Here is a 24,417-nt window from a genome sequence, read left to right on the forward strand (position 1 = left end):
TGGGGAGACAACTTGATCAGTGTCTGAGTGGTAGGAGGCAAAGTCGAGCCTGAAGAGAAGGTCGATTCATTTTCCTCTCTTGGTGTTGTGGCAGCAGCTGTTGTGGAGGCTGTTGTGGGGTGTACTGGTGCTGAGGTCGGGGCAGCATGGGCTGTGATGGTCACAGTGGAAGTTGGGCTGGCAGTTGAAGCCTCTGTGGCTGGAGTTGGTGCAAGTGTGCTTGAATGAGCAGCAGTACCGCCAGGTATGGTTTGCATTTGGTCTTTCAACAAAGGAGAAGAGGTTTCCATCATGTTTCTTGTTGTGAATGCTAGTAGGATTTCCTTTGTGGCTGTATTTTCAGAGGGTTGGGGTGTGTTCACTGTAGTTTTGGTTGTTTCCTTGGCAGTGATGCCTAAAGCAGTACCGACTGGTTCAGCCATCAAAGGGACTGGCAACCTAGTGATTCCGGCAGTGACTCTTTGAGTAGTCTGGGGTTCAGTGACTGTGGTCCTGGTTATTTTTGTGGTAGTGGTTGGTTCAAACGTGACAGATGTGTCACTCTGTACATCTGCAGACACATCCCTTGATGTGGTTCCAATGGCACTGATGAATTCGTAATGAGTTTTTGAGGTGGGCTCAGTTTCTTTCGGTTCTGACGATTGGCTGGTCTTCTTGGAATCATGCAAAGAACCTGTTATCTTTGGTCGGAGTGATCGAGGTCCCTCCCTCGACCTGGGGCGAGGGGCTTTGTGTTGTAGAAGATTCTCTTCAATCAAGAGGTTAATTGGGCCATCACCACTGAATCCATGGTACTCAAAAACTAAAAAAGAGGAAGGAAAAGATGGCACACTAGTAATTTATTTTTTTATCCGATACCACAGAAATTCTAAAGTAAGTTGTCTCATAGTGCATAGTGCAAATAAACAGGAGAAACCCAACTATAAATGTACATTTTGGCAGTGGTCACAGCAACTGACAGAGCAGAGTTAGCAGTGTGGGCGTATAAGGAAAAGTTGATGGTAGCTATACTTTTTATGCACAGCTGTGAGATTGTGGGTGAACTGGAGGATCACCTGATTATCGCACCAATGTAATGTACAGATGTCAAATTTTTCTAAAGCCATTTTTTTTCTCTACTGCTGCCCTTAAAGCTGACTGAGGGTTTGCACTTACAGTTCTCTCCAGGCTCCCCATCATCTGCCACCATTGGATCTGGCTCCGATTTATAAAAAGTAATTCCTCTGATGATCATTCCGTTGGAGCCAGTCTTTGACACCTGAGAAGCCTCCTTGTTAGCCACATTTTTGAGAGATACCTGAGGTTTGATCTCAAGGATCTGAGCAGAACTATCTGTCTGTAGGTAGGACAGGTTTTCTCCAATAAACTTCTCCTCATTCTTTTCCTGTTAGTGGACAGATGGATACACACAACGTACACAAAACATAAACCATGCAGTAGGATGAGACCAAAACATCTGTTTGATTACATACTGGGACAATATAAGCTTTTGATCAATGACACAGATTTTACTAAAGCATTCACATGAGAGTGTGAATGCTGTTTCTTACGCACATTCACCCTACCAAGAACATTTTTCATTAAAAACCTTGTTTTATGCTTCTTTTAAGTGCTCTTGTGAAACACATTAACCTGATGAATCACTTGCATGTGAAGCCCAGGTCCACCCAACACTGTTGGACAGGCTCTCCAGTCACTGGTCTGAGGTCTGCTATTGTCCACTGGGTCTGCCAAACCCTCCAATTACCCCAATAACTCTTTCACATTTTTGGTCCTTAATCAGGGAGACTTTATGAAGGAGTTTGTGGAAAGAACACATAAGTGTTCCTGTTGTTTTGAAGCAACAATTATGTGTTCAAGACTCTCCCATGATGCTTCATCAGTCTGAGCAGCAACATGTGAATCCAATCACTTACAGGCCTTTCTTTCCTAAATTCAGTCTCAGCCTTCACAATGGCTTTCAATATACAATCATATCAGGATTTGTGACAATCTCGATTGATTTTAGAATCAAAATGTCTTACTGTGAATACATTTCTCAACTTTTTTAAGCTGCTATAAGTATTACATCACAGTAATATGACTATACCACACTGGTGTAATTTAATGTGTGAGAAAATACTCAGTATTTACTGGATACTTCTGGTGGAGTTAATTACCTCACGAGTGCCAATCAACATGGTTGAAACAGGTACAGTAGTTATCTAATATTTACAGGTTAATAAGCAGTAAAAAAAAGCTACTTTCCCAGGAAAAAAACATAGTATCATCATCATTCAGGAAATTTGTATACCTAATATTTACAGTTAGAACTCCATATCATTTGCTGTATTAGTAATTGTTATATAATTATCTGGTAAATACTAGGAATTACTGTGTAACTTGTTACCTTATTTAGTGATATTGGCTAAATAATGAGCTTAGTGTAACACAAATTCTATAACATTCCTGTTACAGCTTTATTTATAGGTAACTACCTTTTAATGCTTAAATAATGACAATAAAAGTAATCACTTTTTTTGCATCAATAACTAACTAGTAAATACAAAGTAATAACTACACATACTGTTTGTGGCACTACCTTTAGTACCAATAGTGATTACTATATTATTATAGAACAATAACATAAAAAACTACCAATACCACAGACTGGTGTTCATAGCTTAGCCCCTTTCTTTACGTCTTCGTTCCTGACCTCATCTGTTAACTCTGTGATATCAGTCACTTACCTCTGGGGTTTTATATGCTGTGGCACCGCCGAGCTCACTGAGTCTCTTCTTGTCCTGATGCCGGTGGGGGGGAGCGGTGGGGGGGCTTTCAGTCACATGTGGCTGGATCGGAGGGCTCTCCTGGGGCTTCACCTCACCCGTGGTGTGGTTCAGAGACACCGCCTTCATGCAGTCATGGACAAATCAAGACATTAACAGAAAGGGGAACAAATGCTGTGCATGTTTGAAATGGAAAATAGGCTGCAAGCCCCAGCAGTCATAATCTGTAACAGACGGAAAAATTAAAGACTACAATCTTGAGTTATTAATTCGCAGCAGACATTTTGACTTGTCATAGTACTAAAAACACAGGCGTTACTAATACCATTAACAATCGCTCTGTTTTATTCAAGTGTCCCAGTAAGTCATGACAGTGTGACAGTGAGCCAGCATGCACCATACCAGGACCCTGATACTGAAGCAGCTAAATGGGGTTCAGCTATAATTCATTTTATTTTCACATGTGCTTCTCTTATTGTGGCACGTCAACATGTCCTCTGTGCTATGAGTCCACTAGACGCTCATCTCCCCTCCACTTTCCAGAATGCACAGAACGCAGCATCTCTGCTCACTAACTGTCAGTGACGTCCCTACCCTTCCACTCCTCCACAGTTTTCTTCACGTGTCACACCAGCACACAGCTGAAACTAATAAAATCAATAATGGATACGCTTGATTTACACATTCATTTTATGAACTGCAGCTGTGTTTTCCGTGCCAAGACAACTCTGTGAAAATGGGAAGCAAATGCAGTGATTGCCCTGACAGTTTGTACATCACAGCTTTCTAAACATCAGGCAGGTACAGTATGTTGTACATGAAGCTATTGTTAAGTCTTTTTAGATCTGTCCAGCAGGTCACTGTAACTCATCAAATTAATGTGGATTTGATCAGTGATCCAATTCACTCAGTCAATCAGTATGCATAGGGAACACCTACAAACATTTTGGGGGCAATTATAGACATGATTGGATGCCATATTTGACTGGACCAAGTTTGACTGAGGTAAGAACTCTAATTTTTAGTCCTCAAATCCAGTCATTTTAAGTTGTTCCAGTCAAGATTATTTAGATTTTTTATTTATTTATGTAATATAAAAGACAGGAGCTTTCAGATTGTTTGGATAATTAGACTCTTGTCTGTGTGTCTCTGTGTGCACCTGTTTGGGCGGGACAACTTTCTGATACTTCATGATATATGGAGTTTGTTGAGTATAATTGTGGAAAGGCAAACTGGTTATTGCTGTTATTTCCTGAGTGAACCCATCCTCACATTAAAGAATTCATACTGTAAAGCTTTAAGCCATTTCATTTGAACTGACACATTTAGTTAACTAAAAATACCATTCTACATAAATGAATAAACATTTGGTTAAATTTTCACCCTTAAATGTTTGCATTTACTAATACGAATGGGAAAAAAGGACCACAGAGGTATTTTGTTGGCCTTATAACTGGTCAGTCAGCTATTTTTAAGCAGGGTTCAATACTCAGATAAGCTTCCACATGTGCTGGAAGGCCTGAGCACTCCTTCCAGGTCCAGGCCTGAAAACCGGCCCAAAGAGTGTGTTTTACAGAACCCACTGAATCCAAAAGCTACCAATACAAAATCACCCGCTATCACAAGTATGGGCTTATGTTATACCAACATATTTGCATTAATAAGGTACACTGTTCCTGTACCTTTTCAATGTGTTCCACGCGATCCAGGAGCTTACTGGTAATGGAGTGCAGCTTCAGTAAATCCATGCCGTAGAAGGAGCCCTCCAGCAGCTCAAGGATGGTGGACAGCTAGAATGATCAAGTGGATTCCGTCAAAAGGACTCACCAATTCATGACATGCCATGCGTAAAATAGGCCTATCCACAGCCCATCCAAACTCTGAGTCTGTTTGGGGATAAAATGTGGGGCTATCCTTCCCTGAATTTAATAAAAATGTGATATCCATCCCTAAGTCATCCAGGCCTCTCTGGGAATAAAAAGGCGAGCAAAACAGCAGGCCTTTGGCTCTGGAGCAAATGGGACTTACGTGTAGTGGAGGCTCTAGTATGCATGGGAAACGAATAGGATGACACTTCACCTTGACATTCTCTTTTCCAGCTTCCCTAAGTTTTTTCAGCCTGAACTCTCCCTCGCATGGGTTGACTGCTGACGGAGGAGCGATGCAGGCGCACTTGCACTCCGGTCCAGATGTGATAGTCTCCACAGTGTAGAAGTCCTGCGCTGCGGCGCTCCCTTCTTCTATCCGCCGGCAGGCGCTCCTGCTCAGGGGTCTGACAACACATTTACACCGACAGTCAGAGCCTTCCGAGAGTGCTTTCACTTTGTCATAATCACCCAGCAGCTACAAAGAGAAGAGGACGGATGTATTTTCCACAACGCTCAAAAACTTTTTTCTCACGAAATGATATGATGTCCATAAAACATGTAAGGTAAAGAAGTGAAGCAAAGGGATAGCCTATTTCCTCTTACCTTAGAGAGGATGCTCTCCTGGCCATCCACCTCCTCCTGCAGCTTGTCATTTTGCTCTGCCTTGCTCTCAAATTGTAACCTGGGATCTTCACCCCAGGTTTTTGGCGCTGCAGAGACGCGTGGAAAAAACGCACACATCACGAAGACAACGCATAACTTATACATGTCGTAAGGCTCACAGAGCGCCGAAAGACAAATAATGTTGCAAGTATGTTTGCAGGCACAGCCTGTCACCAACTAATTCAGCTGCCAAGAAAATGTCATAGCCTGTTCCTGCCTCCAAAATAAGAGTGCATTCAGACGCCTCATCAGACTGCGAGATTAAGCTTTATAGCGCGATGTCATCTTTTTCATTGTCACAGCGAACGCGAGCTACTGTGTGATGGAGTGAGGAGAAACCGTGCACTCTGAGAGAGCAGCCGGCATCTGCAGCAGCGCTGACAGGAGGCGGACCTGACCGAACAGGCGAGGAGGAGTTGGACTGCTTCAGAGGACTTCTCAAACATCATGTGCAGCACGACTATAATTACTTATCATGAGTTTAAAAAGTCGCTTAAAGTTCGACTCTTACGTTTAAATTCTTGTAATTGCAGGTTTTAAACATATTTCGAGGTCAAATACAAAGTAGCAGCCTGGTGCTGATTGATCCGATGCGGATCTGTCGCCCACTTTCAGATGTGGTTTTGCTGCCCTCTAGCGGCAGCAGTGTTCACTCCAAAGACAACAGATAAAACACTGGGATTTACACTTTTATTCGTATTTTAAGGCACATTTAATTTATGCACTTATTAATTTATTTCATTTGTATAGAAAACGGACCACGGGAAACCCAATTAAGGCACGTGGTGCCCTGTAGGTGTGTGAATCCAGAGAAGACATTTGTCATAAAAATAATAAACCCCATGTTGTGATACCAAGAGTAGTTCCGCCTTGTAACTCTTTGTGACCATTATCCATAGGAGAACAATCAAGTCTTACATAAAATAACATTTAAAAATTTACAAAAATTGCAGCAGTCAACATCAAAATTTCACAATTGACCCAGCCCCTAGTTGAATCACTCTTCATTTTGCAATATGTCTTATAATTATATTTGATCAAAGTACTTAAACAACAAAGTACCAGTCTTTTTGTCAATTTTTTTTCCCTGATTGTCCACAGAAATTCCTCCAAATATCCCATATAATAATCTTAATCATTTTTAGTGTCTTATTTCTACTTGATACCTTTACCTGTGTGCCAGATGTAGGAACATGGTATATGTAAGAACCTTTAAAACCACTGCGACTAGCCTCAGAATGATCAGTAAAGTCGCCCAGTATGCAAGAGGGACAATTCATGTCTCAGAGCATCCTTCATGTTCGATCCTTTCCTCTGCTACCACAGGGAGGATGAGGTGAGAAATACGACTCCAGAGTCCACCATACTTGTCAAGGTCCATCCTGTCATAAGATACAGGATGCCCATCAGAGAGGAACTTCTTCTGAAGATGGTCGTCCACCATCTCCTCCACAATACTCAAATGACTGTTGGCGGGAATCTCCTCTTCTTCTCCCAGCAGTACTGTGAACATCAGACAAGTCTTCTTGTAGGCAGCGTTCTCGTGGTCGCAGTAGCGATAAAAAATCAGGGTGGAACCTGGAGGCAGCTCCTCGAAGCGGTGAATGACAGCCACGGGTTTGTCTCCTTCGAAAGCTCCCTGCAAGTTGTTGTCGATGTCCAGTTTGACCTGGTCGCTGTCCTGGCGGGCTTTGCTGGCTCCATCGATGTGGAGTACGGAGGCGTTGAGGGCAGAAGAGAAGGCGGAGGCCAGGCCCTGAGCCAGGCACTGCAGTGTCTTCTCGGCTCTGAGGCCCGCAGTCAGGATCAGACTGACTGGCTCTGTGGGCTGCGCTGCCCGGAGATGCTTCAGCAGGTGGATCTTGCTCCTATTCCAGAGCTCAGCGCGCTGGTTAGGGAACTGAGCCTTCACCTTTTCCATCTGCTCGAGGAAGATGTCTATTTTCCGCGTATCGTTTTTCTGAGGTGGAGATTCAGGTTGGCGAAGATGCTGCACCAGGATGGCAAGAACTAACACTATACATATACCCAGGTATGTTATATTTCCTGTGTAGAGAAGGAACATACATCATCTCAACCAGTATTTTATAAGTAATTCATGTTAGTTATAACTGTATCGCAACAACATAGATGACTTTTTGAGATGGTAAGGTCTTGGCTGTCCTTCGATTTTAAAGTTCAACTTCATTCACTTGCTTGGCTAGTAAATCACTGTGACAAGAGAAGATCAAACATAAAGCAAAGGTAAGATTACCTCCAAGAATTCCAGTATTCGCCGGAACTATAGGTTCAGCAGCATTCTGCTCAGTAGTTGGGCCAATGTTTTCAACATCAGTTGTCTGTTTGTCGCTCTCTTCCGTAACTGAGATTTGCTGTAGCACTGCCGTCTGTGGGGAGGCTATGTCCACCTGCACATCCTTTTCTTCCTCGGGAGTTACCAGGACTCCTTCATCATCTGACCAATGGGAGAAAAAAAAAACAACTTTACCACAAACGATGGCAAATCACTTGTGCTTCTACATGTTTATGCTCCCTCGTTGGTTTCCTACCAGTGAAGTAACTATTGTGTAACTAAAAACGTCCAGAAGCTCGGCAACCCACAGCAGAAAGCTAAAGGAAAAAGAAATTATCACTGAAATTTAAAAAAAGTCAGACTCACCCTCAGAGACTATGTTGTTGGTGCCTGGTGTTTCATCATCAGTTCCAGCTATGTGTCCATCTACTTGGTCATCCTTTCTGTCACCCAGGGTCGGTGAAGTGGTTGTTTCTGGTGTTTTATTCTCCCCCGTGTGGTGCTCTCCTGATAAAATTAGAACAGTTTAACCACAACAGCTCAAGCATCAGTGTCTCTGCAGATATATTTTAAGGTGGAAATAAAAAAAGGTCCGGTGCAGTGAGAGTTGTCTTATCTACTATAGGTGCTTCTCAATTCCCTTATTTGACATTTCCTCGCTCCTCACTCGAACCGGAAGTTGTTCCACTCCACCATCTTGCAGAGATTGCTCTAATTTGTGCTCCGAGGAGCAAGGATCGAGGACCAATCACTGAGGCGCCATGACCGAGGATACACAAGTGCATCCTTCGCAGAAGTCTTTGACTGATCAACACGTCCCCTCATTCGGTAGTTGTTTTGATTGTAGCTGTATTGATTGGATGCTGCAGCTGATCAGACATACCTGCTACATCACAACATCACCGAAGTATCATACCCAGTGAAGACAGACAACAGATTAAACGTATATCACTGCCAAGTTTTACATTTGATTTTATGATTTACTGTCAAGTTATAATCTGTTCACTGTAGGAGTGAACAACAAAAGCCCCACACACAACTTTCTTCATTCATTAAAACAGATTTCACTTTCCGGTTATAACTTTTATTATGGAGACAATTAACGTCCGTCAGAGTCAGAGTGTGTGTCAGGAAACACTTTTTACATCATATATCATCATTTTCATTCAGTCACATGTGAGGCTGATCATTCCTGAGTGTTTAGTCCAAAAAGACTACAATAAAACGTAGTAAACGATTTAACAAGTCACTAAACTGCACTAAAGAAAAGAAAGCATGCACATACAGCCGATCTCACCAACTGCATCTGATGAAAGCAGCTGGCGGCTCAGTGAGAAAAATCTGCTGATGAAATATATGAATGCGCATTTCTGTCACCCAGGGTCAGTAAAATGGTTTCTTGAGGTGCTTTATTCTCCCCCGTGTGGTGCTCTCCTGATAAAATTAGAACAGATTAACTACAAGAGCTCAAGCATCAGTGTCTCTACAGTTACATTTTAAGGTGGAAATTAAAAATAAATGAAAAAAAAGGTCCAGTACAGTGAAAGTTGCCCTTTCAATCTCACCGTATTAAAAAGGTGCAATGTGTAAGAATTTTACATTTTAAAAAATCTACTAACATTATCAAAATAATGTGAAGTGGCAACAGTTCTGACGTTATGTCAAAGATGTCGTGTTGCTTCAATAAGCATGCTAACCAGCTAGCCCCAGTTCATCCTGTGTTGTACAGTAATACCTCGAGAGGCGATAAGGAGTCATGAGAAGACAAAGGTTAGCTCTTGATCCTGCATTAACTGTTCTCCCTAACTTCTCGACCTCTCGTTCCTCCGCTACCTCTACAATGTCTCCTGGCGCCACTTCCTTGTCTCTGGCTGGGCAGACTGGGTGTGAATTCATCATCGTCAGTCTAACAATAACCAAAGAAAACTGCTTACTAGTTACATAGTTTGCTAACTAACTGAGCGCTGATAATGTACTATACTGGGCGTACATATAAACATTACTGTAAGTAACAAAGCAGCAAGTAGCAATACACTGCTGCATCATAAAAGTAATGTGGGCTGGCTGTAATAGGATCTGTGATAGGATCTAGAAGTAGAATATCTTGACTGCATAGCGCAGGCTCACTGTAAACATGCAGGGGCTGGGGTTGTGTTTGGGGGGAAGGGGAGAGGAGGATAAGGAGGTGAAATGCTGCCCCCTACTTGTTTGGAGCCAGCAATTACACATTTTACCTTTAAAGGATAGGTACAATTTTTTTTTATTAAATATTCACATTCCCACATCTACATTGAAAGAATTGTCATCGATGTTATTTACTTAAATCACACTTGCTATAGGTCTTTAGCCAGCTGATTGTCCAAGCTCTTGTGTGTGAATAGAATGAATAACTACAACTGCAAGCAGTTGTGATAGGGGTCCAAGCCACCCTGTGCCAGCCGCGACCCCTGCCCTGCGGAGGACCCTCGAGCCCACCCCAGCGCCCCGGACATTACGAGGCAGCCGAGGCCGTGATGAATAACATTCCCTGATGTAATGTCAAAATCCTATTCATTGAAATTACATTTTCTTGCATCGTTGACATTGCAGTAAAAGCGCCACCTTTTGGCCAAATCGCATGAAATGCTGCACACGGCGTCGGGGGCACGTGGTGAATAAATGACCAAAATGGAGTTTCACATTAAAGGGACTTGTGGTCATGGAAATATAGAATGAGTGCATGTCTGTGGGAGTGTAATTTTATATGTATCAACAGCAGCATCTACTGGCCGAATAACACCAAATTTCATACAGCCCCTCAGGAACACATGCAACATAAGGAGTTTTTTGCATTTGGCGTAAACAAATGCCCCAAATTTGGTATCAATCGGACTTGTGTTTATGGAGATATAAAACGTCTTTGATGTACCACCTATGGGCATATTAGGGTCCCTGAAGTCAGGAGACCATCCTGAACAATTCAGCTCAGGTTTCTTTTCAATGTACCTTGTGGCTATAGATGAATAGATAATTGCCATTACACAGCGCCACCTAGAAGGTAATTGCAAAAAATTTTGCACAGCCCCTCGGGGGATCATGCCACATAAGGTCATTGGTGTTGATCGGCCTTTCCGAACCTATGATATGACATCACTTCCTGGTTTTAGCGTTTCGTGTAAACATTTATTAGCTTATAATTCAAACATTTTTTTGCGTATCAATCTGGGGGGCACTAACTTATCAGCTTCGTCCAGAGATGGTCCGTGCCAAGTCTGACGAGCGGCTTCGGAGGAGTTAATTATAATAGGTTTTTCCGAAAAAGTTAAGTCTAGGCTGAAATGAGCATGGCCTCTACAACGAGATTCAGCACAATCCCCCCGAATGCGTGGATATAAGTTTTTTGATATGCTCCTTCGTATGTGGGAGTTCCAAGCCCAAATGCGTTGACCTTGCTTAAAGCGCCCCCTAGAGGTTGAAGTGTGCACATTTTTATCACTTTTATGTACAGAAGAAGAATAATAATAAAAACGAATAGGATTACAATAGGGTTCGATACACTTCGATAAGAGCACTCACTTGAAATCTTCTCACCTGTAATGGTCGGCTGCTCATTTTTCTGTCCTTCTCTGCTGTCACCATGACTTCCGTCATCAGCCTGGGGTGGAGTGCTGTTTCCCTCTACATTCTGCACAGTGTAGTCATCTGGAGGAGACCCTTCTGTCTTGTCTTCAATAGAATCCCTTTCTGTGGTAAAACACCAAAATCAATTTTCACCTAAGTTATAGTCTGACTGAGCGACTATTCATTCTCAAATTCTACATAACCTATTTTCATTTCGATTCCAGATCCGGTAACTGATCAGACCGTTTGCTTTTTTCTTCAACATACTTTTTTCCTACCGTGGGCAACAAAACAAAACAAACGCTACTAGTTGCCATCCTAGCCATGTCATTAATAATATTCCATATGGTCAGTTTGTGAGATTAAGAAGAATATGTAGTAGAGAACAGGATTATCATATAAATGCTAAAGAAATGGCTGGACGATTTAGAGAACAGGAATATGATCAAGCACTTATTAACCAGGCTGTGGAAGAAACCAATAGAAAAGATAGGAAAGAATTATTGAAGCCTTCCCCTAAACCTGTTGGAAACAGAACAACATTTGTGTCAGAATATTGTACCATTTCTAGACAAGTTAAACATATCATAAACAAACATTGGAGTATCCTAGAATGTGACCCAAATTTGAACCATTTAGCAGTGTCTAGACCTCGTTTTTGCTTAAGGAGAGGCAGAAACATCAGAGATTTTGTTGTCAGTTCCATGTACAAAGAACCCACTCAAACTAATTGGCTTTCACTACAGCTTTATGGGAACTATAGTTGTGGCAAATGTGCACATTGTTCAAACACATTTGACACTAAAATATTTAATCATCCACATTCAGGAAAGAAATACAACATAAAAGAATTTACAAATTGTCTGTCTACCCATGTTGTCCATGGTTTGAAATGTCCATGTGGCTTAATGTATGTGGGCCAAACTAAACGGAATCTCAAAGTGAGAGTGGCAGAGCATAAGGCGGCCATTAGAAATGGGAACATGGATTATGCCGTTGCTAGACATTATACAGAGAAAAACCATGGTTCGGCCACTTCCCTTAAATTTATAGGCATTGAAAGATTGAGTCCTAATCCAAAAGTGGGTAACATGATCAACTAACTTTTGAGAAGGGAAGCTTTTTGGATTCATGAATTGAACACAACTGAACCTCATGGACTGAATGAGACACTAGATTTGAGCCCATTCTTGTAATGTTGATTATTATGTCTATCGCTGAGGTGAGTTTTTTCCTCCAGAAAAAGTTTAGATAGTGAATACCCTACCCTCCCTTCGAGGGATATATGCTAAAGGTAGGAATGTCAGGCTATTTTGCCTTATGATATTTATGAGGTCTTGTAATGTTGTAATTCTTGTAACTTATGTATGTTTACATTTTTTAAAAGGGTGTGTGGATGGATGGATAGATAGATAGATAGATGGATAGATGGATAGATAGATAGATAGCTTGCTGTTTATGTCATGACACTTTGTATAAGATGCTGTTTTTGTGGGGGTTATGTAATGCATGGATTGTGCTAGTCACATGACCTGCACAGGATCTACTTAGCACACCTATTTTTGTAATTTCACTGTGTGAGCCTGAAGAAGCAATGGGCGAAACGCATTGCTCACAAATAAACTAGTAAGTCAGATCAGTGTGCAGTAGTTTGTTTTTTTCATACTTTTTTCCTATTTATTTATTTCCTATTGATTTACAGTACATTTAGAGGGTTAATTGTAGGTAACGCAAAGTAGATAACAAGACTGCAAAATGTAACAACGTTGGGGTTAAGTGAAGAGACATTTTGTGTCTTGCCTCTGCACATCCTGCAGAGACTGGGCACGGAGAGATATGTGTGTGTGCGTGTGTGTGTGTGAGTGTAGGGAAAGAGAACTAAGGGGAAAGCGAGGGAGGGAGATTGAAATAGTAAGGTACAGAATGAAGTACAATTAAAATAGTGAAATAGGAAATAACCTGCTAGAAATAGATTAGCAGCCCTCTGTCTGCCACCGCCACACTGTCAGTCTGTCAGAAACACTGCTCTGTACGGCGACAGACTGTATTTCTGATCACATCCTGCATTGACACTCTCCTTCACCTGAGGAAGATTTGCGCTTCTGTTTTTTCAGACATATCCCACTAATGCACAAACATCACAATCATCAAATGTACGCTGTCGACTGAAATTTCATACTCATTGTATGAGATCTTTTTCTCTTGCCATCACTGAGCCTGCTCAGCATTTTTATACCTAATCTTTCTCCACTGATTTATTCAGGTTTCTCCTTTAATGTGTCACCTGTCTGTCACACTCTGTGGGACGAAGGGAAACGTACACACAACCATCACGTTGAATTAGTGACTGGTTGAAAAAAAAATCATTTTGGACATCAATGTTTGTCTATAAAGACTTCTTGACTTATACTATTTACTTACTTTGAGCATCATCCTGCTCCATGTCTTCATCATTGTTAATTTCAGACATTCTGTTTGAGGATGCTGATGATGAAGCTGAATCTTTTTAGGTGAGTCAGAGACCATATTTCACTAGTACAGACGATGCAGCAACACATTTGGTAAAGATACATTCAACTATTGACCTTGATTGAATATTTTACCTTTTGAGATGTGCTCAGTAATATTAGTTTCCTCCGGTTTGTACTTATAACTTCCTGAGACACAATCCATATGTGTGGACTGCGTGTCTTCTTCCTTTACATCTGACAAAAAAGTAAATGGCATATCAAATAAATATAAACCACTGTTGTAAATGTTTTGTAATGTACTAGCCCAATATATCTGATATCTAGCCTTTGTCACTGGTGTTTCAGTACCTGCTGTGTGCTGCTGGGCGTCTTGCTCTGCCATGTCTTTGGATGGGGGCACTTCACTCAAGATGGTTCAAAGCTGCATAAGAAAAATATATAACATTTGTTGTTATGCCAAAGCACATTTATTAGTTTTGGACAGATTCTCGTCACACGTCAAGTCCCAAGTAAAACAGGTTAGCACACCTGTCAACCGGCTGAAAGGCAGTCTTTCACTAACGTTACTCCTGAAAACTAAACTCCCATGTTTTCATTTACCAATGATTTGAAACAGAAAACATGCACGTTTTCCGATTAGATGGACTGGCAGCACATAATAAAACAATCAGCGTTACTTTTCAAACTCAGAGTAATTTACTTACCTGTTCCGACGGTTAAATTGTATATATATATAAATAAATAATACGCAGGAGCTAACTTACAACGGAATATGGTTCAAGATGGTGACAGTTAGTTAACGTTAGCTATCCTAGCCAGTTAACGTAGCATTCTAACGGGGAACGAAGCTAATGCATCGTAAGTAAATTGTTGGTTAGCTAAATAGCCAGCAGGTTAGGATGTAAACAGTCAAGTTAGCTAGCTAAGCTAGTCGACTAAGAGATTCTATTTTTAGCCAACAGTTAGCAAGTAAAACATGGCTATAGTCTATAAGAATTGCTTTCGTGTACCTTAATCAAACTATTTTAATTGGTTACTTGTCATGACTAATTCTTACCAAGCGTACCATCAATCACATCGCCAAAATAACGCTCCCTCCTTCCGTGTTATTCCGTACGCTGTTCGAATATGCAGAATAACGGAACGTTCAGCAGCGCTCGTGTTTCAACCGGATTCAACGGCTTCCTGTCACTTCTCACAACTACACGGAAGTCAGTTGTTTGTCTGTTCGTAGTATTGTTTGATTGGTGTTTCTGGCATCGCTCTAGTTGTAGCATTGGTAAATCCCAGAAAGATTCCAGGGTATCTGGAAATAAGATGTCTCGCCGACAGACACGATCGACAAGACAGTCATCGGGTAACGTTAAAGGTGAGCAAAGTGACTAGTATGACAACTAACGTTTGCTAGCTTAGCCCTGCACGCTAGCTGACTTCAGCTCACTCAAAGTTCAACTAACGTTAACATTATCGGACTTTTCCAGACTGGAAATGAGCTGTGCGTTAACATGCGGGAGTTATTTGGCATTTCCTTTAGTCAACAGAGGAGAACACTGACTCACTGTAATAACTTTTTTCTGCTCGTTACTTAGAGACGTTATTGAGTATTGAGCCGACCGCCAGGGCTCCTCTAAAGAGGACCAGAAAAGCGTCAGAAAACCAAGCTCCTGTTGCAGCTGTCAATGGCTCCAGAGATGTGGAGAACGCCTCAGATGATGAAGGTGGGGTGCTCCAGTTAACAGTATTTTACGATGCGACAGTCTGTTCAATTCAGGGCGGTGTAAAAACACAATTGAAACTTTTATTTTCTATTTAACAGTGTCCCCTAACAAGAAGAGCCGACTGCAGACTGAAGGAGCAGGGGGAGGCAGTGGTGACGACAATGAGATGGATATCCAGGAATCAGCTGAAGTCCTGGAGGAAAATGAAGACCAGGAAATGGATACTGGACAGAATTCCTCTCATGACACCCCTCAACCAAAAATATGCAAAGGTTAGGGCTGCAACTAATGAACATTTTTACCACCAATCAATCAGCCCATAACTCTCACTATTTTCCCGAGCCCAAGTCACATATCCATATTGCTTGTTTTATGCAGTGGTCCAGAATTTAAATGAAGTGACTTTGATATAACTGGCCATTATACAAACACAAAAAGGCAGCACATTCTCACACTTTAGAAGCTGTATATTTATAATATTAACCATTTATCAAAATGCACGTGTGTTTTAATGCATGCAGGTGCTATCAATGACAAACGTAGCATCTTATTTGCAGCTGTACTCTGGTCGTTTTACCATGACATCATTAACCTTTTATTCATGACTTCTTGCCATTGGATCTAATTACAAGCAGTTTAGCTGTTTTATTTAAATTAAAGTTGCCTCTCTGTATAAATCAGGCGCCCTTGGAGATGTGAATTTGGACCCTTTTGTAGTGCTTGGAGAGCGCTGCCGATCCATTCATGCTGTAAATGAAGATGCTGACCGGATGAAAACCAAGACGGGTAGGAAGACGCTACAGCTTCATTCTGCATGATTACATCAAGGGAGGATAATACAGTCTCCTAATCTGTTTTTTTTTTAAATATTTTGTTGTTGTTTTTTTTTTTAGTAAAATCTTCAACAAAAGCAACAGTACCCCTCACCAAGTCTACTATGCATGTCAGTTCACAACCAAACAGACAAGACGTGCTGAGTTCTAAGACCACCAGCATGGCGGAATACAAGAGGACAATGGAGGCCAAAGCCAAGAACTCTGGTATGGTAGACGTTTTATTTAGTCATATTTTACTCAAAAAGATTGCATTGAGCACCTGTTCAATGGATTTACATGTCTAAAAACAGATATCAGATATTTACACAATTAAATTCTGCCTCATCTTTAGGTACACCTACAGTTAACCACCATGTCCAAAGCGGGTATACAGTCTCAGAGAAATCCTACACAACGCGACAACGTGTGAATAACATTCTGACACACAAAGAAACTGTTACGCCCCACAAAAAAGGTATTGCAGCTTCAACTAAATATTACAGAAGCAACATCTACTGCAGCTGTGACATTTTTGACATTGATTTAATGAGATCATCTCTTTTAGAAGGGATAAATAAAGCTGCTGTTATCAAGAGAAGCTCTGGATATTCCTCTAGAGGTAAGCTATAGTCATTTTAATTACATTATTTGACATTATTACACCCAAAGTCAGTTGTTCTATATAATTTGCTATACTACGTTTGACTGTCATCTTGTGTCCTTTCAGGATTCATGTGGTATTTCTGCAGCTTGGTTCTCCTGGTGCTGCTCGGCATTGCTGTCTTGCTGGCATGCAAGACCATCCCTACACTCCAAAGGGCTGCAGATGATGGAAAGCATCCATCTGGGGTTGTGAAGTCAGGCAAGTTTGCAGATCACTTGTCTCTTCTTGAGACTCAGTTCCCCAGTCAGCGGCCTGAGTTGTGGAAGAGGAGCAAGATCCACCTGGGGAAGCACCTCAGAACAGCCCAGCCCACAGAGCCAGTCAGTCTGATCTTTACTTCTGGCCACAGGGCTGAGAAGACACTGCACTGCCTGGCTCAGGGGCTCGCCTCCTCCTTCTCATCTGCCCTCAACGCCTCCGTCCTCCACATTGATGGAATGAGTAAAGCAGGCCAGGACAGCGATGAGGTGAAGCTGGACATTGACAATCAGTTACGAGCAGCCTTTGAAGGAGACAAACCTGCGGCTGTCATTCATCGCTTCGAAGAGCTGCCTCCAGGCTGCACCCTAATCTTTTATCGCTACTGTGACCATGAGAACGCCGCATACAAGCAGGTGTTTCTGCTGTTTACTGTGCTGCTGCCTCAAGATGAGGTCAGGGATGATCAGAGTCTGAAGGACGTGGAGGAGGTGGTGCATGACTATGTCAAGGAAAGGCTGGTGGACTCCAGCAGTCAGACTGCCTTTGATGAGATGGACACTGACAAGTTTGGGGGACTGTGGAGCCGCATCTCGCATCTTATCTTGCCTGTGGTGTCTGAGACAGATGTAGAGCAGAGAGGATGCAGATGAAGCTGGCATCAAACTGGAAGTCTGGTTACCACTTTGGACCAGCTTGGATCTTCTTGGCACTGTGCAGGAGCTACAAAACAGAGAAGTAATGTAAATATAACATGTGTGCTGTTATTCTTCACATGTAGACTTGAGTTCAGGTGTTTGAGGGTTGTATTCATCTCTCTCTCTCTGTGTCAGAGATGATGATGTATTCAAGCTGCAGTCCAATATTACTACTCACAATATGTCCAGCACTGAGTTTTTACATATATGTGTACATGTACAGACTTTGCATGAGGATGTAACTATGGTTTTGCATTATCAATCCAATTCCAAAGATGGGTATGAAATGCGTATTTCCATGCAGATTTAGAGTACAATATACAAGGTATAGATTGTTTAATTTCTTTTCTCATAAATCCGTACCAACAGCGCTTTGTTCAACAGTGTTTTAGCAGACATTTCCCATCTAAGAAGAGTTTTTGGTGTTTGTTAAGCATGGTTCCTTCTTTTCTAGGTGGAAATTAATATCTCTTGTTCTGTTTTAAATCTCCCAGACAACTGATGGCTTGCTTGTGTACATAATTGTTCTGTTTTGCACTGAAAGTGTTTTTTGTGTTTGATTTTGCTTTTGACTATCCATCTTACGAAGAGTACTGGCTTTTATTACGACAAATATTTTATATTCTTTGTATTTTTCTGAATGTGTATATTTGTGAAATGTTGTCTCTTTCCAAAATAGGACTATTTTTTCTATGGCTGTATATATTTATATTGGATATAAAAAGGTTTGTGCTTTGCACCTGTTTGTCAAGAAACCACTGAAATGTACTTACAATATTGTGAACTTAGAAACATACAGGTTCTCACTAAGTGAATTTGTAGAATGACTAAATATTAGCCAGCCAGTCACAAAATGTGCCTTAAACACTCATATGGAGAATATTAGACTATAATTGAAAAGTACCAACACACTCATCAATCGTTTGATATTGTTTCTCGACAACATCAGAATCCCAACAAGGTTTCTTATAGCTATATTTTTATGATTTGTGTGTTCTGGGATTACACTCATTCCTCTTCTTGCATCATTCTGAAATGTATTTTGTTTTGCTCACATGAATACATTTTCAATAAAGATTATTTTGATAACTAGACGAGTTAATTGTCTAACCCAGGGAAGCGGTTCGCCTCCTGTGTGCTTAGTTTCTGGAACACTTCACACAGTGGCATTAGATTATATTTATAGCATTTTTATACCTACCACAGGACCTACCTACCATTGGATGTTAATTACTTCATGCAGTTCACCTTTGTGGAAGCATCTGCATTTGTTATGTTTCTACTCTCATTTATTTAGGTTTTTCTGTCTTTATATATGCAAGATGATAATAATGACAGTAATTAAACATACACTAATGACACACTCTTATGTGGGACCAAGGGAATAAATGACTGGTTGCAAAAAATCACTTGGGCCATCAATGTTTGTCTATGAAAGACTATTGTACTGAAATATATATACAGTGTATATATATATATGTTTATGTATGTATTTGGAAAATGAAAAACTACAATAATAATCGCTCAAATATACCATCATAAATAAAATCAAGTCAAGAACCTTTTAGTCAATAAGTACAGGCTGCAATCCCTTTTTGTCAAGTGCAAACCTGACAATCCTACTGGTTGTATTGACCCTTTAAAAGGTACCTCAACAAATTACTGTGAAGATATAATCTGTCAAATACAATGCTCAAGAATGAAGTAAAGTCATTCAGAGGCACAAAGAAGCTGCAGTTACTTTTTGTCAAGTGCAAAACTTCATTGTATGGGTTATATTGGCCCTTTATTAGGTTTGTTATTAAGTTTAAATTTCTAAAGGTTAAAAACACTGGGTGGGTTATAATCTGTCAATTATAATGCTAATTAAAGCAAGTCATTTTGAGGCATAAAGAACCTTTCAGTAATAAAGGGGGAGCTGCAACATAGCCTAATTCATTTGGTAAAAAGGACTGGATTTGTTATCATAAAGTAAGTATTCTATTCTAATGTAGGGTCATAAGGATCATTGCAAGAGAGATGCTTTGTTTATATTATAGGAGAGATCGGGTTAACAACACCAATTCTACCTATTAGAGATAAGATGGGAGTTATGTGATCATTTCAGTATTTACCTTCTTCCCTGATCCGGCATGTTGTTTTTCAAGGCTGGAAACCGTTACATTCAGAATATATAGAGAAAAAACAGATTTTGGGGTCAGAAAGTAAATTTTTTGTTTAGTATCTGTACTATTGCAGATAACATTTTTGAATTATATTAGATTGAAATGTAGTTTCGTAGGCAGCATGTGATGCATTTTTTCCTTTGTAAAACCACGATGCTAATACAGCTAGCTAAACAATGGCTAACAGGGGTGGGGTGGGTTGCAACACTCCTTTAAAAAGTGTTACAATCATCCACTATACATACAATTAAGGACTTTCTTAATTTTAATATTTTATAGAGTGCCCTTTGCAGTCAGGGCCCACCAAGCCTGCACTCCAGGGTTACCAGCATTCATGTTGGCATGTGTTTCGGCACTCAATCTTCTCAATACTAAACAAGGTTTCTAACAGATTTTACTAATTTGTGCAAATGTAAATTTCAAAATAGTGTTCTGTGATACTGCTCATTCCTGTTCTGGCATCATTCTGAAATAATATCTGTTTTGCTCACATGAATGCCTGTGGGCTACATTTTCAATGAAGATTTTGATAACTACAGTTAATGTCTAACCCATGGATGTGCATCCCTTTTGTGTGCTTAGTTACAGGGACACTTAACACAGAGACATTAGACTTAATAATGGCTCTTGGACCTTTCTACATGTAACATAGCCCAGAATATAAACCTGCTTTTTGTTAATAAGTAATGTTAAAGTGATAATGAAGGTGCCACAACATCTTATGTGTATAGTATCGATCTTGGAAACTAGGAATTTACAACTGTACAACAGGGGGAGTTCAATTATTTACTAAGCGGTTAAGAGGTATGTATCAGTACTAAAGACAATTAACTATTTATGCATTAAAATTATGGAACCGTAGAGTTCAACTGAGTGATCTTGTTAACAGACACTGTATATTTGTCTACATAAATTAGTGTTGTGATAAGAAACGAGGAAATTATAGAAGGCTAAGTCAGTAGTAGAAAGTTTATTAACTGAACGTGGACACAGCTGAAGTTTGCTTCCTTCAAAAAGACCATAAAAATGAATCATCATGTATAAATCACAACTTCCTGGTGACACTAACATAACTAGATTTTAAAATGTCCAAATGTTTGAATGTAAAATATATTAAAACTGGTTTACATAACTGTAATTTACACATTAATAATTCAGGTTCAACAATTCACATGGGTTTGACTTGTACTTGGGAATTTCTCTTTTTGTACTCAAAACATTGTAACACAAAACACAGATTGGTTTTACTGTGTAGATTTGCAAGTATTGCTATTGCAAGAGGTCATATATGGTGAGTCCTTGTATTGAAATCTTGTATGTTGAAAGCAAAAACAGACAATGAATTTCAATTAAGTTGAATGGCATCATGCACTTATATAAAAAAGCTGTTTATAGTACTGGACACATTCTGATATAATTATATTCAGACAACTTATGGTAAAACTTGATATCTTTTCAAAATGAAGTTAATTATCTCTCTCAATTCATATCGATCACTATGACACATTATTTTCACACACATTATAGCAAGGCTTGTTTTTTATAAGATAAGCACATTCCACACATTACTCATGAGGACATGATCACAACATTAAAAACATTCCCCAACTGATGATGACGACTGGTATGTCTGGCACAAGGTGATACATACAGTAATTATAGGCAAGTGGATCTTTAGCAAATATTTGCAGTTTCACCTTGTTGACAGGCTTAACTCTCATAAGATGTTATATGACCTAACAATTAAACTTCCTTGGAAAATGAACAACCCATTTTATGATATGTAATATGTTAATAACAACACTATCTAGTTTGTTTAGTCTAACTGTTAGGTTGTACTGGTATCATATGTACAAAACTGTGAATCACATGCAAGCAAAGTACCAGAACAGGCCTATTTTTCCAGACACCCAAATATCCCAGCAATGACAGCTGCAGCGAAGAACATGTTTCCAATGACGAGGATTACTGAGACAGCGGTGACAATCACATTGGCTGCACTGAGCGTCTTCTGAAATTCAGAGGTTCAGCGGAAAACGTGAAAAACATTTTTACTGTGATGTCGCACATGACAAAACAAGATGTTAGCAGAACATGTCACAATGTGGACAGGCTCACCTTTCTTCTTTGTTGCCTCCATCCCTCACCTGTTTTTAAACTCCCTGTCACAGAAAATACTGACTGATATCATTTTGTTCTTCATAAGAATCCTTAGCCTACTGTATTTTGTGCATAGTAACAGTAGTACAAGCTATTCACCTATTTTGCTTCCCCCCAGTATTGCTTTTCCATGAGCAGTGAATACGAAAACCCAAATTACAAACAGGAAAATCCACGCTGTGTAAGCGACCATCACTTTCAGAAGCCAAGACTCTGTCCTGTTCTTACTGCAACTGTCAGTCTTGATAACACCAGTAAAGATCACAGCAACTGTGTGTAAAACAAGTTTGGAAATTAAAACCAGAGCAATAAACAGGCAATGGCAACAATCTGACAGGACGCTAGCTGTGACATTTGTTAGCTCTATTGTTTTAAAGCAGTAGTTCAACATTGTGGGAAATCTGCTTATTTGCATCCCTGCCAAGAGTAAGATGAGAAGATTTATGCCACTCTTATATCTGTCTGGTAAATATGTGGCTACAGCCAGTAGCTGGTTAGCTTAGCATTGATGTGAAGACCGAACATAGCGAATCACTTAGCCTGGGTCTGTCCGAAGGTGCATAGCACTGCTACAGCTCACTAACAAACACTTTGTTTAATCTGTACAAAAACTGTGTGAAATGTCATGTTGTACTTGCAGTTACTGCTTCAGGGCAAAATATTTCAGGACAAAAACAGAAAATGGTGTTCAACCACTTAATGAAAATGGGACTAAGGATGGTGAATATGGTACAAGCATACAGTGCACAAAACAGTCCTTTTTTTGCTTTTTTAGCACATGTGCAGCCTGTGCCATAGTAGTAGTACAGTCCATGTGGTTTTACAGACTTTGGCAAATAACATAAATGGCCTTAATGCTCAGAAAAAATGCACATAAGCGTATTTCCCTGAATGCTGAAACAATTGCTTTAAAAAGTTTTCAGACAGAGCAAAATAAATACCAGAAAGTTTACAAGTATCAGGTAAAAATCAGGTATAACTTACTTGTAAAAATCATATGGATGATAGAACACACTTTGACAGCAAGGTCACAGATCTCCTTTCTTGAATAGAACAAAAGAGAAACAAAAACCACTGTGCACAGTGTTGACATAAGGGTCAAGTCAAAAATTCAGGCAGAAGAAGAGGAGTTGAACTTACAGCTCATGACTGGGTCCAATTGGAAGACTTACAATTACCAGCTCTATCAAATCAATCAATATCATCACACACACACACAAGAGCAACAAGAGTGACCTGAACATACACAGACACACACAGAGTAGGAGACACACATACAGACATATACACAAACATTAAAAATAACCTTAGAACAATTCAGAAATTTGGAAATCCATAGAGAGAAGTGTTCTCTGAAAGTATGAGAAGTGAAGTCACTACTTATTACTCACTTCAGAGGAATCACACACACAATACAAGATTGCTGCCGATATTTCAACTGTGGCGCAAAGCAAACAACAGGATATCTGTGTCCCCTACAAAAGAAATAAAATGCAACTTCAATTATGCTGTTGAATAATTCATCTAGTGTTTGTTTTTCAAGGCACAGATACAGAAACACTGGACTGAGCCTGCAAATGCCATTTAGCATTTATAGCCTATGCTGATTTGCAGTGCTTGTAAAATCACATTTAAAACAATCTGAAAAAAAATACACTAATACAAAACACACATAAACAGATGTAAATGACTACCACATGCTAGATAAAATCTACCATTACAGTTTATAAAAACAAGCCCCTTTTTTAATGCTATTGATCGTAGGTATTTATTTTGTCCAAAAGTCATTTAGTGTAGTATTTAAATTCTGTAATTACCTCTGTACATACAGTAGTTTTTGGCAGGGTCTGCCATTTCAGGAAACAGGATGAGTAGATCTAGAAGTTACAGTTACAGCACAAGCCCTCCAACTCATGCGTTACCTTAATTAGACAATGAAGGAAGGGGCTGCTGGTGAGGGTGGTTGCGATTATGTTAGGTAGTTCCTGAAGAGAGATAAATTCATATTCTTGTATACAGTGGGGGAAATAAGTATTTGACCCCTTGCTGATTTTGCAGGTTTGCCCACTTACAAAGAATGCAACAATCTATAATTTTAATCATATGTACATTCTAACAGTGAAAGACAGAATCCCAAAGAAAATTCCAGAAAATCACATCATATGAATTTATAAAAATTGATAACCATCTGATGAGGAAAAACAAGTATTTGACCCCCTGGACAAACAGCATGTTAATATTTTGTAGAAAAGCCATTATTGGCCAGCACAGATGTCAAACGGTTTTTATAGTTGGTGACAAGGTTTGTGCACATTTCGGCAGGGATGTTGGCCCAC

At 40.1% G+C, this 24,417-nt stretch overlaps 3 protein-coding genes and 1 long non-coding RNA gene across 8 annotated transcripts in view; 1 reads left to right on the top strand and 3 right to left on the bottom strand.

Moving 5' to 3' along the window:
• lpxn (leupaxin) overlaps positions 1-24,417 on the bottom strand; it is a 665,334-nt gene that overhangs the window by 5,801 nt on the left and 635,116 nt on the right. The window lies entirely within an intron of this gene.
• LOC123970779 (torsin-1A-interacting protein 2-like) lies at positions 5,976-15,241 on the bottom strand. 5 transcript variants are annotated; one of them, XM_046049086.1, is made up of 7 exons: positions 15,223-15,241; positions 14,012-14,084; positions 13,796-13,897; positions 11,163-11,315; positions 7,959-8,099; positions 7,554-7,754; positions 5,976-7,345 (listed from the first exon to the last, which is right to left on the bottom strand). In XM_046049086.1, exons 2-7 carry the CDS (start codon positions 14,043-14,045, stop codon positions 6,576-6,578), a joined length of 1,401 nt encoding a protein of 466 aa, XP_045905042.1. In that variant the 5' UTR covers positions 14,046-14,084; positions 15,223-15,241; the 3' UTR covers positions 5,976-6,575. The 5 variants fall into 5 exon arrangements, with proteins under 5 accessions (XP_045905042.1, XP_045905039.1, XP_045905038.1 ...); XM_046049083.1 differs by lacking the exon at positions 15,223-15,241 and adding an exon at positions 14,730-14,876; XM_046049082.1 differs by lacking the exon at positions 15,223-15,241 and adding an exon at positions 14,721-14,870.
• LOC123970772 (torsin-1A-interacting protein 2-like) lies at positions 14,753-18,845 on the top strand. The gene is made up of 8 exons (XM_046049065.1): positions 14,753-15,032; positions 15,253-15,381; positions 15,480-15,653; positions 16,063-16,167; positions 16,275-16,421; positions 16,549-16,671; positions 16,762-16,815; positions 16,924-18,845. Exons 1-8 carry the CDS (start codon positions 14,792-14,794, stop codon positions 17,709-17,711), a joined length of 1,761 nt encoding a protein of 586 aa, XP_045905021.1. The 5' UTR covers positions 14,753-14,791; the 3' UTR covers positions 17,712-18,845.
• Positions 20,877-24,146, bottom strand: LOC123970810. The gene is made up of 7 exons (XR_006825055.1): positions 23,899-24,146; positions 23,473-23,556; positions 23,222-23,317; positions 23,066-23,124; positions 22,181-22,351; positions 22,040-22,083; positions 20,877-21,932 (listed from the first exon to the last, which is right to left on the bottom strand). It is a non-coding gene; the product is annotated as an uncharacterized LOC123970810 (long non-coding RNA).

Source organism: Micropterus dolomieu, linkage group LG05 (assembly GCF_021292245.1).
Source record: "Micropterus dolomieu isolate WLL.071019.BEF.003 ecotype Adirondacks linkage group LG05, ASM2129224v1, whole genome shotgun sequence".
NCBI classification, from domain to species: Eukaryota; Metazoa; Chordata; class Actinopteri; order Centrarchiformes; family Centrarchidae; genus Micropterus; species Micropterus dolomieu.

Bases quoted from the DNA above. Each gene is read 5' to 3' on its own strand.
- LOC123970779 (XM_046049086.1), bottom strand. From the start codon at position 14,045: ATGGCAGAGCAAGACGCCCAGCAGCACACAGCAG. The intron at 11,316-13,795 runs GTAAAATATTCA...GTTTTACCACAG, and splicing joins TACTGAGCACATCTCAAAAG to AAAGGGATTCTATTGAAGAC. The intron at 7,755-7,958 runs GTGAGTCTGACT...CCCATTGGTCAG, and splicing joins CAACAACATAGTCTCTGAGG to ATGATGAAGGAGTCCTGGTA.
- LOC123970772 (XM_046049065.1), top strand. From the start codon at position 14,792: ATGCAGAATAACGGAACGTTCAGCAGCGCTCGTGTTTCAACCGGATTC. The intron at 16,168-16,274 runs GTAGGAAGACGC...TTTTTTTTTTAG, and splicing joins CCGGATGAAAACCAAGACGG to TAAAATCTTCAACAAAAGCA. The intron at 16,816-16,923 runs GTAAGCTATAGT...GTGTCCTTTCAG, and splicing joins CTCTGGATATTCCTCTAGAG to GATTCATGTGGTATTTCTGC.